Raw genomic sequence first — 18,587 nt, forward strand, 5'->3', positions numbered from 1 at the left:
ACCGCTCAGCATTTAAGCAGCGTTACTACTGTACAGGGGGCGTAACTGACCACGCCCCCTGTATTAAGCCACGCCCCCGTTCCATGCCCGGGCGCAGAGAGGGCTCGAACCGGCCCTGGTTTCCATAAGGAGGAACCAGGAAGTCTAGGGGGAGGTTGTTTATCAAGACGAGGATCTTTTTTCGATTTGAATTCCCTACCAACAACAAGGGGGAAATTCGAACATTGAGGGTAATTCAGAACTGATCGCTCGCTAGCGTTTTTTTCCAGTGCTGCTATCAGGTCAGAACTGCGCATGCGCAAGGTGATTGACAGATAGAGGGCGTTTGTGGGTGGCAACTGACCATTTTCTTGGAGTGGTTGGAAAAACGCAGGCGTGTCCAAGCGTTTGCAGGGCAGGTGTCTGACGTCAATTCCAGTCCCGGACAGGCTGATGTGATCGCAGCAGCTGAGTAAGTCCTGGTCAACTCCAAAACTGCACTAAGTTTTTTGTACCGCTCGGCTGCATATGCGATCACACACTTGCACAGCTAAAATACACTCCCCTATGGGCGGCGACTATGCGAATGCAGGACTGCAAAAAACAGCTAGCGAGCGATCAGGATCTGAATTACCCCCCTAGTGCTAATACGTGAGTGAGGTCATGCAGGAATTCAGGTAGCAAAGTTAAGAGTATAAATATTAGGCACTTGCCAGGCTTGGTCGCATGTGATACTAAAATTCATACAGTGAATTTTATCAAAATCATAATAGATGTTTAAAGTGGAGAAAGATAAAGTACCAACCAATCGGGTGGTCTTTTGTTTGCCGGCGGCCAGGCTCCCGACGACCAGCATCCCGGCGCCGGAAGCCCGACTGCCGGCATACTGACATTTTTTCTCCCTCTTGGGGGTCCACGCTCGCCCAGCTGTCAGTATGCCGACAGATAGGATTCCGGCGCTAGTATGCTGGTCGCCAGCATACCATACTACACCCAACCAATCAGCTCCTAAATGCCATGTTACGGGCTGTGTTTGAAAAATAACAGGAGCTGATTGGTTATCATTTTATCTCTCTCCACTTTATCTCTCTCCATGGCTTAGTACATATGCCCCTAATAACTTTGCACACGTGTACAGGTATGCAAGGCATACACTTGTATGGTTCTGTTACACACAGTGAGTATGTCATTCTCTTTTTTCTATTTAGTTCAATACCGGATTTTCACCATGGACCAAAACATGAATCCTGTGAACAAGTCAGTGGACACAGAAATCTCGGTAAGATGGCTGTTCTTGTGAAGAGATTTTAATATTAATTGATCAGACACATAAGGCCTGATGGAGGGTCAAACTGGGGATATAACTCTGCATAATGTGACACTATGGGAAATGTTAAGGTAACTTTATGGTACATAGTAGGGGTAAGATGTATAGTGTAAAAGCTATATAATTCTTTGTATATAAGTGTGTAATGAATTATGTGAGGGACAGTTCAGATGTAAAGACAAAATAAGATTCTAGGTAGTTAAAGTAAATATAGGGTTGTGCTGATTGTTTAGTGAAGGGATATTGAGTGTGCCATCATTTACATTGAAGAGACTGTAACTGCAGCCAGCACGAGACTGTAACTGCACGAGACTGTGCCAGGTGAGGGGAGCCGCGTGCTGTGAGCGGGAAAACTATGGGGCTCACGCGGAAGGTTTAGCCCTATAAAAGGAGAGTTAACGCTAGAGAGGTTGGTTAGGAGTGGGACGCTGAGGGGTCCGTTTTTCTCTCCTCTGCGCTGCACAGTAAGAGCGGTGCTGTAAACATTGTGGCGCCAGAGGGAGAGGAAGCGGCTTACCTCGGTGTCAGCTCCCAGAAGAAACGAGCGAGAAACGAGCAGCGGCAGCTGAGAGTCACGGCCGTGCGGAAGCAGAGAGAGGGAGGTGCGGTCCCCCATGTAGGGAGCTCCGGTATTGGCTGAAGATAGCCGAGGAGGCGGCAACAAGGGGACGGCTGAAGGCGCGGCTATCATTAGAGGCGGCACTGACCGTGGCTACAAGGCAGGAAAGCAGACTCCTGGAGGACGGAGAAAAGGCGTGGCTATCACTAGAGCCGGTACCGGTAGTCATGGGCAAAGTGATTCACTGAACTGAGTTGAGACACATGACTCAGTTCAGTGAAGTGTCTCGAGTCAGTGTCTCGGCACATGAGTCATGACTCATCTGTAGTGGAATGTGTTGCAGAGACTGCACATGAATCAGTGAGTTGCCAGTGCTGGAGGATCAGTGCTGGACTCATGGAGTTATTCAGCTGCAGTGATTGTGCAGTGTATCTGGGGGAGGCAGCTGCTTATGCCCTGATTGTTAATAATATATTAACATAGATTCAGTGTTATGTTGATATATTATTAATAACCACTAATTGCACACTAGTTATAGAATATGCACATTACTTCTGGCTGAGGAGAGAAAGCTTAACAGCCATGAAACACATCATTCAGTCTGTAACTAAACCAAATAAAAAATTTTTTTTTTATCTTGCATACTTTGCTAATTGGATGATTTTAGGTGGGCTTGGATTTATTATATTATCCACTATCTAGCCTCCAGGGAGTTTGCCACCTACAATCACACTGAGCAGGAACAGTGAGCACTGAGCCGAGAGCCCTGTACCACAGGGGCTCCACCTCCTGCTGCATGAATCAGATTCATTCACTGAGTCACTGAGTCTACACAGTGTACAACTGTCTCAACTCACTGGCAGACTCAGGATGAATCATGATTCATGACATGGATCAGGCACAGCAGCAGAGCACTCACTGACTGGTGAGTCGTGACTGCTCCCTCCCCCCTCCCACTGGGTGTCACCTGGTATAGCCTCTGGCCAATCACAGCTAAAGACAGCAGAACACACTGACTGAAGGACACAGGACACAGAGTTTCCTCCCTCTGGCTGAGAGAGGCTGCTGCTGCTGCTGTCTCGACTCATTAAACAGTGAGTGACTCGAATCATTCACACTTCCTGATGATTCGAGTCACTGTGTTGAGACAGAGACTCAGTAGCCATCTCTAGGTACCGGCACCACTGTTATGGGTAGTGAGAAGGATAGAGGAGGGCCCTCTTCTGACAGCCGGAACACAGCATCTGGTAAAGCTCCTGCATGAGAGAGAGAGAGAAAGGCAGCATCCTTTAACACACATCCCCAGAAGAAGAACCGAGAGCAGGTCAGCTGATTTCATCTGTTTCACCCAGGGTCTTGTTGGGTGCCCCTAGCCTCCTAGCTAAGTAAGAGAGCAGGGTAGTGCTGTGATGGGGAGCAAACTGAAGGCATAAGCAGCAGACATCAACCGCCTCCCAGCTGAGAATGAGAGCGGGGGAGAGCAGAGAAGGGGAGCAGATTACAGAGGCAAGCATCAGTAAATACCAGCCTCCTAGCTGTGCATGAGAGCGGGGGAGTGCTGTGAAATAAGACTATAAAGACATCAGACGTCACCCAATCGGGGAGAAGGGGGAGGAGCCGAGCTGTATCGTGATTGGCCACTAGCTGGAGCTGTGGTTGAAGCCGTCTAAGGTCTGTGAAATATAACTTACACTTCACCCTCACCACCAGTATAGACTTTACAATCAATAGACGTGTGGTTATACCTAAAGGATAGACTTTCATGGATACTTACTGACTACTATTTCTCTAACGTCCTAGTGGATGCTGGGGACTCCGAAAGGACCATGGGGAATAGCGGCTCCGCAGGAGACTGGGCACAAAAGTAAAAGCTTTAGGACTACCTGGTGTGCACTGGCTCCTCCCCCTATGACCCTCCTCCAAGCCTCAGTTAGATTTTTGTGCCCGAACGAGAAGGGTGCAATCTAGGTGGCTCTCCTGAGCTGCTTAGAGTAAAAGTTTAAAGTAGGTTTTTTATTTTCAGTGAGACCTGCTGGCAACAGGCTCACTGCACCGAGGGACTAAGGGGAGAAGAAGCGAACTCACCTGCGTGCAGAGTGGATTGGGCTTCTTAGGCTACTGGACATTAGCTCCAGAGGGACGATCACAGGCCCAGCCATGGATGGGTCCCAGAGCCGCGCCGCCGGCCCCCTTACAGAGCCAGAAGACTGAAGAGGTCCGGAAAATCGGCGGCAGAAGACGTCCTGTATTCAATAAGGTAGCGCACAGCACCGCAGCTGTGCGCCATTGCTCTCAGCACACTTCACACTCCGGTCACTGAGGGTGCAGGGCGCTGGGGGGGGGGGCGCCCTGAGATGCAATAAAAACACCTTTTTTGGCAAAAAATACATCACATATAGCTCCTGGGCTATATGGATGCATTTAACCCCTGCCAATTTCTCTAACGTCCTAGTGGATGCTGGGGACTCCGAAAGGACCATGGGGAATAGCGGCTCCGCAGGAGACTGGGCACAAAGTAAAAGCTTTAGGACTAGCTGGTGTGCACTGGCTCCTCCCCCTATGACCCTCCTCCAAGCCTCAGTTAAGATTTTGTGCCCGAACGAGAAGGGTGCAATCTAGGTGGCTCTCCTGAGCTGCTTAGAGTAAAAGTTTAAATAGGTTTTTTTATTTTCAGTGAGACCTGCTGGCAACAGGCTCACTGCATCAAGGGTGAAGAGGTCCGGAAAATCGGCGGCAGAAGACGTCCTGTCTTCAATAAGGTAGCGCACAGCACCGCAGCTGTGCGCCATTGCTCTCAGCACACTTCACACTCCGGTCACTGAGGGTGCAGGGCGCTGGGGGGGGGCGCCCTGGGACGCAATGAAAATACCTTAAATGGCTAAAAATACATCACATATAGCTCCTGGGCTATATGGATGTATTTAACCCCTGCCAGTTTTCCACAAAAAAGCGGAAGAAAGGCCGCTGAAAAAGGGGCGGAGCCTATCTCCTCAGCACACAAGCGCCATTTTTTCCTCACAGCTCCGTTGGAGGAAGGCTCCCTGACTCTCCCCTGCAGTCCTGCACTACAGAAACAGGGTAAAACAAGAGAGGGGGGGGGGCACTAAATTGGCATATTAATATATACAGCAGCTATATTAGGGAAAAACACTTATATAAGGTTATCCCTATATATATATATAGCGCTCTGGTGTGTGCTGGCAAACTCTCCCTCTGTCTCCCCAAAGGGCTAGTGGGGTCCTGTCCTCTGTCAGAGCATTCCCTGTGTGTGTGCTGTGTGTCGGTACGCTGTGTCGACATGTATGAGGAGGAAAATGGTGTGGAGGCGGAGCAATTGCCTGTGTTAGTGATGTCACCCCCTAGGGAGTCGACACCTGACTGGATGGTCTTATGGAAAGAATTACGTGATAGTGTCGGCACTTTACAAAAGACTGTTGACGACATGAGACAGCCGGCAAATCAGTTAATACCTGTACAGGCGTCTCAAACACCGTCAGGGGCTATAAAATGCCCGTTACCTCAGGTCGATACAGACACTGACACGGACACTGACTCCAGTGTCGACGGTGAGTAAACAAACGTATTTTCCAGTAGGGCCACACGTTACATGATCACGGCAATGAAGGAGGTTTTGAACATTTCTGATACTACAAGTACCACAAAAAAAGGGTATTATGTGGGGTGTGAAAAAACTACCCGTAGTTTTTCCTGAATCAGATGAATTAAATGAGGTGTGTGATGAAGCGTGGGTTTCCCCCGATAAAAAACTGCTAATTTCTAAAAACTTATTGGCATTATACCCTTTCCCGCCAGAGGTTAGGGCGCGTTGGGAAACACCCCCTAGCGTAGATAAGGCGCTCACACGCTTATCAAAACAAGTGGCGTTACCGTCTCCTGATACGGCCGCCCTCAAGGAACCAGCTGATAGGAAGCTGGAAAATATCCTTAAAAGTATATACACACATACTGGTATTATACTGCGACCAGCAATCGCCTCAGCCTGGATGTGCAGTGCTGGGGTGGCTTGGTCGGATTCCCTGACTGAAAATATTGATACCCTGGACAGGGACAATATATTATTGACTATAGAGCATTTAAAGGATGCATTTCTATATATGCGAGATGCACAGAGGGATATTTGCACTCTGGCATCAAGAGTAAGTGCGATGTCCATTTCTGCCAGAAGAGGATTATGGACGCGACAGTGGTCAGGGGATGCGGATTCCAAACGGCATATGGAAGTATTGCCGTATAAAGGGGAGGAGTTTTTTGGGGTCGGTCTATCGGACCTGGTGGCCATGGCAACGGCTGGAAAATCCACCGTTTTACCCCAAGTCACCTCGCAGCAGAAAAAGATACCGTCTTTTCAGGCTCAGTCCTTTCGTCCCCATAAGGGCAAGCGGGCAAAAGGCCACTCATATCTGCCCCGGGGCAGAGGAAGGGAAAAAAGACTGCAGCAAACAGCCTCTTCCCACGAACAGAAGCCCTCCCCCGCTTCTGCCAAGTCCTCAGCATGACGCTGGGGCCTTACAAGCGGACTCAGGCACGGTGGGGGCCCGTCTCAAGAATTTCAGCGCGCAGTGGGCTCACTCGCAAGTGGACCCCTGGATCCTGCAGGTAGTATCTCAGGGGTACAAATTGGAATTCGAGACGTCTCCCCCTCGCCGGTTCCTGAAGTCTGTTTTACCAACGTCTCCCCCCGACAGGGAGGCGGTATTGGAAGCCATTCACAAGCTGTATTCCCAGCAGGTGATAATCAAGGTACCCCTCCTACAACAGGGAAAGGGGTATTATTCCACGCTGTTTGTGGTACCGAAGCCGGACGGCTCGGTGAGACCCATTTTAAATCTGAAATCCTTGAACACTTACATAAAAAGGTTCAAGTTCAAGATGGAGTCACTCAGAGCAGTGATAGCGAACCTGGAAGAAGGGGACTATATGGTGTCTCTGGACATCAAGGATGCTTACCTCCATGTCCCAATTTGCCCTTCTCACCAAGGGTACCTCAGGTTTGTGGTACAGAACTGTCAGTTTCAGACGCTGCCGTTTGGATTGTCCACGGCACCCCGGGTCTTTACCAAGGTAATGGCCGAAATGATGATTCTTCTTCGAAGAAAAGGCGTCTTAATTATCCCTTACTTGGACGATCTCCTGATAGGGGCAAGGTCCAGAGAACAGTTAGAGGTCGGAGTAGCACTATCTCAAATAGTACTACGACAGCACGGATGGATTCTAAATATTCCAAAATCGCAGCTGATTCCGACGACACGTCTGCTGTTCCTAGGGATGATTCTGGACACAGTACAGAAAAAGGTGTTTCTCCCGGAGGAGAAAGCCAAGGAGTTATCCGACCTAGTCAGGAACCTCCTAAGACCAGGCCAAGTGTCAGTACATCAATGCACAAGGGTCCTGGGAAAGATGGTGGCTTCTTACGAAGCGATTCCATTCGGCAGATTCCACGCAAGAATTTTTCAGTGGGATCTGCTGGACAAATGGTCCGGATCGCATCTTCAAATGCATCAGCGGATAACCCTGTCTCCAAGGACAAGGGTGTCTCTCCTGTGGTGGTTACAGAGTGCTCATCTCCTAGAGGGCCGCAGATTCGGCATTCAGGATTGGGTCCTGGTGACCACGGATGCCAGCCTGAGAGGCTGGGGAGCAGTCACACAGGGAAGAAATTTCCAGGGCTTGTGGTCAAGCATGGAAATGTCACTTCACATAAATATCCTGGAACTAAGGGCCATTTTCAATGCCCTAAGTCAGGCAAGACCTCTGCTTCAGGGTCAGCCGGTGTTGATCCAGTCGGACAACATCACGGCAGTCGCCCACGTAAACAGACAGGGCGGCACAAGAAGCAGGAGGGCAATGATGGAAGTGGCAAGGATTCTTCGCTTGGCGGAGAATCATGTGATAGCACTGTCAGCAGTGTTCATTCCGGGAGTGGACAACTGGGAAGCAGACTTCCTCAGCAGACACGATCTTCACCCGGGGGAGTGGGGACTTCACCCAGAAGTCTTCCACATGATTGTGAACCGTTGGGAAAAACCAAAGGTGGACATGATGGCGTCCCGCCTCAACAAAAAACTGGACAGATATTGCGCCAGGTCAAGGGACCCTCAGGCAATAGCTGTGGACGCTCTGGTAACACCGTGGGTGTACCAGTCAGTGTATGTGTTCCCTCCTCTTCCTCTCATACCAAAAGTACTGAGAATCATAAGATGGATAGGAGTAAAGACTATACTCGTGGCTCCAGATTGGCCAAGAAGGACTTGGTACCCGGAAATTCAAGAGATGCTCACGGAAGACCCGTGGTCTCTACCTCTAAGAGGGGACCTGCTCCAGCAGGGACCATGTCTGTTCCAAGACTTACCGCGGCTGCGTTTGACGGCATGGCGGTTGAACGCCGGATCCTGAAGGAAAAAGGCATTCCGGATGAAGTCATCCCTACCCTGATCAAAGCCAGGAAGGATGTAACTGTGCAACATTATCACCGTATTTGGCGAAAATATGTTGCGTGGTGCGAGGCCAGGAAGGCCCCTACAGAGGAATTTCAACTGGGTCGTTTCCTGCATTTCCTGCAAACAGGACTGTCTATGGGCCTCAAATTAGGGTCCATTAAGGTTCAAATTTCGGCCCTGTCAATATTCTTCCAAAAAGAACTGGCTTCTGTTCCTGAAGTTCAGACGTTTGTCAAGGGAGTACTGCATATACAGCCTCCTTTTGTGCCTCCAGTGGCACCTTGGGATCTCAATGTAGTTTTGGGATTCCTAAAATCACATTGGTTTGAACCACTCACCACTGTGGACTTAAAATATCTCACATGGAAAGTGGTAATGCTGTTAGCCCTGGCTTCAGCCAGGCGTGTCTCAGAATTGGCGGCTTTATCCTATAAAAGCCCTTACCTAATATTTCATACGGACAGGGCAGAATTGAGGACTCGTCCTCAATTTCTCCCTAAGGTGGTTTCAGCATTTCACTTAAACCAGCCTATTGTGGTGCCTGCGGCTACTAGGGACTTGGAGGATTCCAAGTTGCTGGACGTAGTCAGGGCCCTGAAAATATATGTTTCCAGGACGGCTGGAGTCAGGAAATCTGATTCGCTGTTTATCCTGTATGCACCCTTCAAGCTGGGTGCTCCTGCTTCTAAGCAGACGGTTGCTCGTTGGATTTGTAGTACAATTCAGCTTGCACATTCTGTGGCAGGCCTGCCACAGCCAAAATGTGTAAAAGCCCATTCCACACGGAAAGTGGGCTCATCTTGGGCGGCTGCCCGAGGGGTCTCGGCTTTACAACTTTGCCGAGCAGCTACTTGGTCAGGGGCAAACACGTTTGCTAAATTCTACAAATTTGATACCCTGGCTGAGGAGGACCTGGAGTTCTCTCATTCGGTGCTGCAGAGTCATCCGCACTCTCCCGCCCGTTTGGAAGCTTTGGTATAATCCCCATGGTCCTTTTGGAGTCCCCAGCATCCACTAGGACGTTAGAGAAAATAAGAATTTACTTACCGATAATTCTATTTCTCATAGTCCGTAGTGGATGCTGGGCGCCCATCCCAAGTGCGGATTGTCTGCATTACTTGTACATAGTTATTGTTACAAAAATCGAGTTATTGTTGTTGTGAGCCATCTTTTCAGAGGCTCCTTCTGTTATCATGCTGTTAACTGGGTTCAGATCACAAGTTGTACGGTGTGATTGGTGTGGCTGGTATGAGTCTTACCCGGGATTCAAAATCCTTCCTTATTGTGTACGCTCGTCCGGGCACAGTATCCTAACTGAGGCTTGGAGGAGGGTCATAGGGGGAGGAGCCAGTGCACACCAGCTAGTCCTAAAGCTTTTACTTTGTGCCCAGTCTCCTGCGGAGCCGCTATTCCCCATGGTCCTTTCGGAGTCCCCAGCATCCACTACGGACTATGAGAAATAGAATTATCGGTAAGTAAATTCATATTTTTTCCATAAACTGGCGCCATTTTTTCCTCACAGCTCCGTTGGAGGAAGGCTCCCTGACTCTCCCCTGCAGTCCTGAACTACAGAAACAGGGTCTAACAAGAGAGGGGGGGCACTAATTTGGCAGATAAATATATACAGCAGCTATATCAGGGAAAAACACTTATATAAGGTTATCCCTATATATATATAGCGCTCTGGTGTGTGCTGGCAAACTCTCCCTCTGTCTCCCCAAAGGGCTAGTGGGGTCCTGTCCTCCGTCAGAGCATTCCCTGTGTGTGTGCTGTGTGTCGGTACGTTGTGTCGACATGTATGAGGAGGAAAATGGTGTGGAGGCGGAGCAATTGCCTGTGTTAGTGATGTCACCCCCTAGGTGTCACAACTGAGGGCCTGAGCTGACGGGAGGCAGCCTCAGTTGTAGGGGCTGAGATGTACCGGAACCTGGGAGGTTGTATCAGACCCCTGGAAATGTAAGTAACATAAATAATAACTGCCCGAAGGCGTGACCACGACAACTTGGATAAAAGTCAATGATGTTTATTATGACAACCCCGCAACACAGCAGCAGTAAAAGAAAACGTAAAAGTCAGCAAAGAATAAATACAGTTCCTGGGTACTACAGGATGGCAGGAGCCACAGGGCACTGGTAGTGTGAGATAGTTCTTATGATCTTCTAGATGGAAAGTCCTTACCAGGCCCGACTGTAGCAATGGAGATAACCCAGGATTGTGCCAGCTGGTGTTCCAGGAAAAGCTGGGTTGCTGAAGATAAAACAGCTGCTGTGGATACTGGCTGGAACCAGACTGTAGTTAGCACGGAGTGGATACTGGCTGGAACCAGTTAAATAATAAATGAACTTGGGAGCGATGAAATATGAACTGAAATGTAGAACTTGAGAGCGGAGAAATAATAATACCGGTGGAGAGTGGTAAAGTGTAGAAAGGACACCGGCCCTTTAAGGGAAGCTGTACTCTGCTGGAAGCTGAGCTGGAAGCAGGTAATGTTGTAGCTGGAAACAGATGAATCCACAATGGATTGGAGAGTCAGGCTACACCGCAGGTGGAATGCTGGTGCGGGTCTCTATGGTGGAAGTCTTGAGACAGGAGCTGGAACCTGGAAGACAATCACAGGAGAGAGACAAACAGGAACTAGGTTTGACAACCAAAGCACTGACGCCTTCCTTGCTCAGGCACAGTGTATTTATACCTGCAGCAAGGAAGGGATTGGCTAGGCAATTATGCAGATTATCAATACTGAGAACAGATTGGTGGAAATGATCAGCTGACAGAATCCAAGATGGCTGCGCCCATGCAGACACTTGGAGGGAAGTTTGGTTTGTAATCCATGTGGTAATGAAAACAGTAATGGCGGCGCCGGCCACCGGAGACAGGAGGCGCCAGGCTGACAGATGCACATCCAACCACGCGGACACAGCGGAGGCCGCGGCTGACGTAATCGCCACTCAGACACTCTGCATGCAGAAGTTCAGGGACGGCGGCGGAGGCCGCGGGAGACGCCATGCCAGGTGTAATATGGCGTTTACTGTGACAGCATCCCAGAGTGACAGGAGAGGATACAGGAATGTACACATCAGGATAACAGATGGGATCCGGTCCTGGAGCGCTGAGCCAGCCTTAGGAGGCATCTGATGGGTAAGAAATGGCGTCCAGATACCCGGATCGTGACACTAGGGAGTCGACACCTGACTGGATGGTCTTATGGAAAGAATTACGTGATAGTGTCAGCACTTTACAAAAGACTGTTGACGACATGAGACAGCCGGCAAATCAGTTAATACCTGTACAGTCGTCTCAAACACCGTCAGGGGCTCTAAAACGCCCGTTACCTCAGGTCGATACAGACACTGACACGGACACTGACTCCAGTGTCGACGGTGAGGAAACAAACGTATTTTCCAGTAGGGCCACACGTTACATGATCACGGCAATGAAGGAGGTTTTGAACATTTCTGATACTACAAGTACCACAAAAACGGGTATTATGTGGGGTGTGAAAAAACTACCCGTAGTTTTTTCTGAATCAGATGAATTAAATGAGGTGTGTGATGAAGCGTGGGTTTCCCCCGATAAAAAACTGCTAATTTCTAAAAAATTATTGGCATTATACCCTTTCCCGCCAGAGGTTAGGGCGCATTGGGAAACACCCCCTAGCGTAGATAAGGCGCTCACACGCTTATCAAAACAAGTGGCGTTACCGTCTCCTGATACGGCCGCCCTCAAGGAACCAGCTGATAGGAAGCTGGAAAATATCCTTAAAAGTATATACACACATACTGGTATTATACTGCGACCAGCAATCGCCTCAGCCTGGATGTGCAGTGCTGGGGTGGCTTGGTCGGATTCCCTGACTGAAAATATTGATACCCTGGACAGGGACAATATATTATTGACTATAGAGCATTTAAACTAAGGATGCATTTCTATATATGCGAGATGCACAGAGGGATATTTGCACTCTGGCATCAAGAGTAAGTGCGATGTCCATTTCTGCCAGAAGAGGGTTATGGACGCGACAGTGGTCAGGTGATGCGGATTCCAAACGGCATATGGAAGTATTGCCGTATAAAGGGGAGGAGTTATTTGGGGTCGGTCTATCGGACCTGGTGGCCACGGCAACGGCTGGGAAATCCACCTTTTTACCCCAGGTCACCTCTCAGCAGAAAAATATACCGTCTTTTCAGGCTCAGTCCTTTCGTCCCCATAAGGGCAAGCGGGCAAAAGGCCACTCATATCTGCCCCGGGGCAGAGGAAGGGGAAAAAGACTGCAGCAGACAGCCTCTTCCCACGAACAGAAGCCCTCCCCCGCTTCTGCCAAGTCCTCAGCATGACGCTGGGGCCTTACAAGCGGACTCAGGCAAGGTGGGGGCCCGTCTCAAGAATTTCAGCGCGCAGTGGGCTCACTCGCAAGTGGACCCCTGGATCCTGCAGGTAGTATCTCAGGGGTACAAATTGGAATTCGAGACGTCTCCCCCTCGCCGGTTCCTGAAGTCTGCTTTACCAACGTCTCCCCCCGACAGGGAGGCGGTATTGGAAGCCATTCACAAGCTGTATTCCCAGCAGGTGATAATCAAGGTACCCCTCCTACAACAGGGAAAGGGGTATTATTCCACGCTGTTTGTGGTACCGAAGTCGGACGGCTCGGTGAGACCCATTTTAAATCTGAAATCCTTGAACACTTACATAAAAAGGTTCAAGTTCAAGATGGAGTCACTCAGAGCAGTGATAGCGAACCTGGAAGAAGGGGACTATATGGTGTCTCTGGACATCAAGGATGCTTACCTCCATGTCCCAATTTGCCCTTCTCACCAAGGGTACCTCAGGTTTGTGGTACAGAACTGTCACTATCAGTTTCAGACGCTGCCGTTTGGATTGTCCACGGCACCCCGGGTCTTTACCAAGGTAATGGCCGAAATGATGATTCTTCTTCGAGGAAAAGGCGTCTTAATTATCCCTTACTTGGACGATCTCCTGATAAGGGCAAGGTCCAGAGAACAGTTAGAGGTCGGAGTAGCACTATCTCAAGTAGTACTACGACAGCACGGATGGATTCTAAATATTCCAAAATCGCAGCTGATTCCGACGACACGTCTGCTGTTCCTAGGGATGATTCTGGACACAGTACAGAAAAAGGTGTTTCTCCCGGAGGAGAAAGCCAGGGAGTTATCCGACCTAGTCAGGAACCTCCTAAGACCAGGCCAAGTGTCAGTGCATCAATGCACAAGGGTCCTGGGAAAGATGGTGGCTTCTTACGAAGCGATTCCATTCGGCAGATTCCACGCAAGAACTTTTCAGTGGGATCTGCTGGACAAATGGTCTGGATCGCATCTTCAAATGCATCAGCGGATAACCCTGTCTCCAAGGACAAGGGTGTCTCTCCTGTGGTGGTTACAGAGTGCTCATCTCCTAGAGGGCCGCAGATTCGGCATTCAGGATTGGGTCCTGGTGACCACGGATGCCAGCCTGAGAGGCTGGGGAGCAGTCACACAGGGAAAAAATTTCCAGGGCTTGTGGTCAAGCATGGAAACGTCACTTCACATAAATATCCTGGAACTAAGGGCCATTTACAATGCCCTAAGTCAGGCAAGGCCTCTGCTTCAGGGTCAGCTGGTGTTGATCCAGTCGGACAACATCACGGCAGTCGCCCACGTAAACAGACAGGGCGGCACAAGAAGCAGGAGGGCAATGACGGAAGTTGCAAGGATTCTTCGCTGGGCGGAAAATCATGTGATAGCACTGTCAGCAGTGTTCATTCCGGGAGTGGACAACTGGGAAGCAGACTTCCTCAGCAGACACGATCTTCACCCGGGGGAGTGGGGACTTCACCCAGAAGTCTTCCACATGATTGTGAACCGTTGGGAAAAACCAAAGGTGGACATGATGGCGTCCCGCCTCAACAAAAAACTGGACAGATATTGCGCCAGGTCAAGGGACCCTCAGGCAATAGCTGTGGACGCTCTGGTAACACCGTGGGTGTACCAGTTAGTATATGTGTTCCCTCCTCTGCCTCTCATACCCAAGGTACTGAGAATCATAAGAAGGAGAGGTGTAAAGACTATACTCGTGGCTCCGGATTGGCCAGGAAGGACTTGGTACCCGGAAATTCAAGAGATGCTCACGGAAGACCCGTGGCCTCTACCTCTAAGAAAGGACCTGCTCCAGCAGGGACCGTGTCTGTTCCAAGACTTACCGCGGCTGCGTTTGACGGCATGGCGGTTGAACGCCGGATCCTGAAGGAAAAAGGCATTCCGGATGAAGTTATCCCTACCCTGATCAAAGCCAGGAAGGATGTAACTGTGCAACATTATCACCGTATTTGGCGTAAATATGTTGCGTGGTGTGAGGCCAGGAAGGCCCCTACAGAGGAATTTCAACTGGGTCGATTCCTGCATTTCCTGCAAACAGGACTGTCTATGGGCCTCAAATTAGGGTCCATTAAGGTTCAAATTTCGGCCCTGTCAATATTCTTCCAAAAAGAACTAGCTTCAGTTCCTGAAGTTCAGACGTTTGTCAAGGGGGTACTGCATATACAGCCTCCTTTTGTGCCTCCAGTGGCACCTTGGGATCTCAATGTAGTTTTGGGATTCCTAAAATCACATTGGTTTGAACCACTCACCACTGTGGACTTAAAATATCTCACGTGGAAAGTGGTAATGCTGTTAGCCCTGGCTTCAGCCAGGCGTGTATCAGAATTGGCGGCTTTATCCTATAAAAGCCCTTACCTAATTTTTCATACGGATAGGGCAGAATTGAGGACTCGTCCTCAATTTCTCCCTAAGGTGGTTTCAGCATTTCACTTAAACCAGCCTATTGTGGTGCCTGCGGCTACTAGGGACTTGGAGGATTCCAAGTTGCTGGACGTAGTCAGGGCCCTGAAAATATATGTTTCCAGGACGGCTGGAGTCAGAAAATCTGACTCGCTGTTTATCCTGTATGCACCCAACAAGCTGGGTGCCCCTGCTTCTAAGCAGACGATTGCTCGTTGGATTTGTAGTACAATTCAGCTTGCACATTCTGTGGCAGGCCTGCCACAGCCAAAATCTGTAAAAGCCCATTCCACACGGAAAGTGGGCTCATCTTGGGCGGCTGCCCGAGGGGTCTCGGCTTTACAACTTTGCCGAGCAGCTACTTGGTCAGGGGCAAATACGTTTGCAAAATTCTACAAATTTGATACCCTGGCTGAGGAGGACCTGGAGTTCTCTCATTCGGTGCTGCAGAGTCATCCGCACTCTCCCGCCCGTTTGGGAGCTTTGGTATAATCCCCATGGTCCTTTTGGAGTCCCCAGCATCCACTAGGACGTTAGAGAAAATAAGAATTTACTTACCGATAATTCTATTTCTCATAGTCCGTAGTGGATGCTGGGCGCCCATCCCAAGTGCGGATTGTCTGCATTACTTGTACATAGTTATTGTTACAAAAATCGGGTTATTATTGTTGTGAGCCATCTTTTCAGAGGCTCCTCTGTCATCATGCTGTTAACTGGGTTCAAATCACAAGTTGTACGGTGTGATTGGTGTGGCTGGTATGAGTCTTACCCGGGATTCAAAATCCTTCCTTATTGTGTACGCTCGTCCGGGCACAGTATCCTAACTGAGGCTTGGAGGAGGGTCATAGGGGGAGGAGCCAGTGCACACCAGGTAGTCCTAAAGCTTTTACTTTTGTGCCCAGTCTCCTGCGGAGCCGCTATTCCCCATGGTCCTTTCGGAGTCCCCAGCATCCACTACGGACTATGAGAAATAGAATTATCGGTAAGTAAATTCTTATTTTAACAGCTTATGAAATAGAGACTTATAGGAACTGGAAGAGAAAGGATTTATACATGTGAAAATTTAATTGACTACCGTTCACTGATACTTACCTTAGAGAAGGATAGCAGTTTTGGGATTCAGGAAGAAAAACAGTACCGCAACTCTAAACAGGGAAAAGAGAAAGAAAGGGTAATTCATATATACTTTAAATTGAATAGACAGGGCCTAATACACTGCTCAAAAAAAATAAAGGGAACACTAAAATAACACATCCTAGATCTGAATGAATGACATATTCTTATTAAATACTTTGTTCTTTACATAGTTCAATGTGCCGACAACAAAATCACACAAAAATTATCAATGGAAATCAAATTTATTAACCCATGGAGGTCTGGATTTGGAGTCACACTCAAAATTAAAGTGGAAAAACACACTAAAGGCTGATCCAACTTTGATGTAATGTCCTTAAAACATGTCAAAATGAGGTTCAGTAGTGTGTGTGGCCTCCATGTGCCTGTATGACCTCCCTACAACGCCTGGGCATGCTCCTGATGAGGTGGTGGATGGTCTCCTGAGGGATCTCCTCCCAGACCTGGACTAAAGCATCCGCCAACTCCTGGACAGTCTGTGGTGCAAGACATGGATGGAGCAAGACATGATGTCCCAGATGTGCTCAATTGGATTCAGGTCTGGGGAATGGGCTGGCCAGTCCATAGCATCAATGCCTTCATTTTGCAGGAACTGCTGACACATTCCAGCCACATGAGGTCTAGCATTGTCTTGCATTAGGAGGAACCCAGGGCCAACCGCACCAGCATATGGTCTCACAAGGGGTCTGAGGATCTCATCTCGCTACCTATTGGCAGTCAGGCTACCTCTGGTGAGCACATGGAGGGCTGTGCGGCCCCCCAAAGAAAAGCCACCCCACACCATTAATGACCCACTGCCAAACTGGTCATGCTGGAGGATGTTGCAGGCAGCAGAACGTTCTCCTTGGCGTCTCCAGACTCTGTCACATCTGTCACATGTGCTCAGTGAGAACCTGCTTTCATCTGTGAAGAGCACAGGGTGCCAGTGGCAAATTTGACAATCTTGGTGTTCTCTGGCAAATTCCAAACATCCTGCACGGTGTTGGGCTGTAAGCACAACCCCCACCTGTGGACGTCGGGCCCTCATACCACCCTCATGGAGTCTGTTTCTGCTCGTTTGAGTAGACACATGCACATTTGTGGCTTGCTGGAGGTCATTTTGCAGGGCTCTGCCAGTGCTCCTCCTGTTCCTCCTTGCACAAAGGCGGAGGTAGCGGTCCTGCTGCTGGGTTGTTGCCCTCCTATGGCCTCCTCCACGTCTCCTGATGTACTGGCCTGTCTCCTGGTAGCGCCTCCATGCTCTGGACACTATGCCGACAGACACAGCATACCTTCTTGCCACAGCTCGCATTGATGTGCCATCCTGGATGAGCTGCACTACCTGAGCCACTTGTGTGGGTTGTAGACTCTGTCTCATGCTACCACTAGAGTGAAAGCAACGCCAGCTTTCAAAAGTGACCAAAACATCAGCCAGAAAGCATAAGAGCTGAGAAGTGGTCTGTGGTCACCACCTGCAGAACAACTCCTTTATTGGGGGTGTCTTGCTAATTGACTATAATTTCCACCTGTTGTCTATTCCATTTGCACAACAGCATGTGAAATTGATTGTCAATCAGTGTTGCTTCCTAAGTGGACAGTTTGATTTCACAGAAGTGTGATTGACTTGGAGTTACATTGTGTTGTTTAAGTGTTCCCTTTATCCCTTTATTTTTTTGAGCAGTGTATATATATATATATATATATATATATATATATACATCCTGGTCACAATAGTTAGAGTGAGGAAACAGTGACCTCTAGTGGGAATGTATACCAATTGAGCCAGTTACAGTCAAATGGACTTGTTGCCAATTTACTCAGCAGGAAAGGGAAAACTTTGCAACAAATGTATGTTACAGCTTAGTTGTTACTCTAACTTAACAGAGTCGCTATAGTATTACTAATTCTCATCTAATGGTTTCAACAGTTAAAACAAATATATATATATATATATATATAGAGAGAGAGAGAGAAGGGGGTTACAAGAGCATACGCTTAGGGGCCTAATTCCACATGGGTAGTAGTTGTGCGAAAAATTGTACAACTACAGCCCTTTACACTAGCATGCGGGGGGGACGGCCTGCACAAGGCAAGTCTATCCTGCATGCCACTCCCCCCCCACCCCACCCCTCCGCTAACATGTGATCACTTTATACAAGCCCCCCCCCAATGCTGCAATGCCGCCCCTTAAATGCCATATCGACGCCCCCTCCAGTCCCACGAGCGCCTCTGCCTATCAGTTTATTTGAGACTAGTACTAGGGTAAAAGCAGTTGTGGAATCTACAATTCATATATATGCATATATATATGTTAAGATTACAGATGAACTAAAGAGCTACTCTTTCTTGGGATTATAAGACTATTGGACTAATATTGGACT

At 48.9% G+C, this 18,587-nt stretch overlaps 1 protein-coding gene across 2 annotated transcripts in view; it reads left to right on the forward strand.

Annotated features, from left to right (window-relative positions):
• LOC134936125 (complement C3-like) overlaps positions 1-18,587 on the forward strand; it is a 674,806-nt gene that overhangs the window by 177,651 nt on the left and 478,568 nt on the right. For both annotated transcript variants that reach the window (XM_063931038.1, XM_063931039.1), the window contains exon 4: positions 1,188-1,258. In XM_063931038.1, the coding sequence (XP_063787108.1) occupies positions 1,188-1,258 (71 nt within the window). The remainder of the gene's footprint in view (positions 1-1,187; positions 1,259-18,587) is intronic.

This window comes from Pseudophryne corroboree, chromosome 6 (assembly GCF_028390025.1).
Source record: "Pseudophryne corroboree isolate aPseCor3 chromosome 6, aPseCor3.hap2, whole genome shotgun sequence".
In the NCBI taxonomy this organism is placed as follows: domain Eukaryota; kingdom Metazoa; phylum Chordata; class Amphibia; order Anura; family Myobatrachidae; genus Pseudophryne; species Pseudophryne corroboree.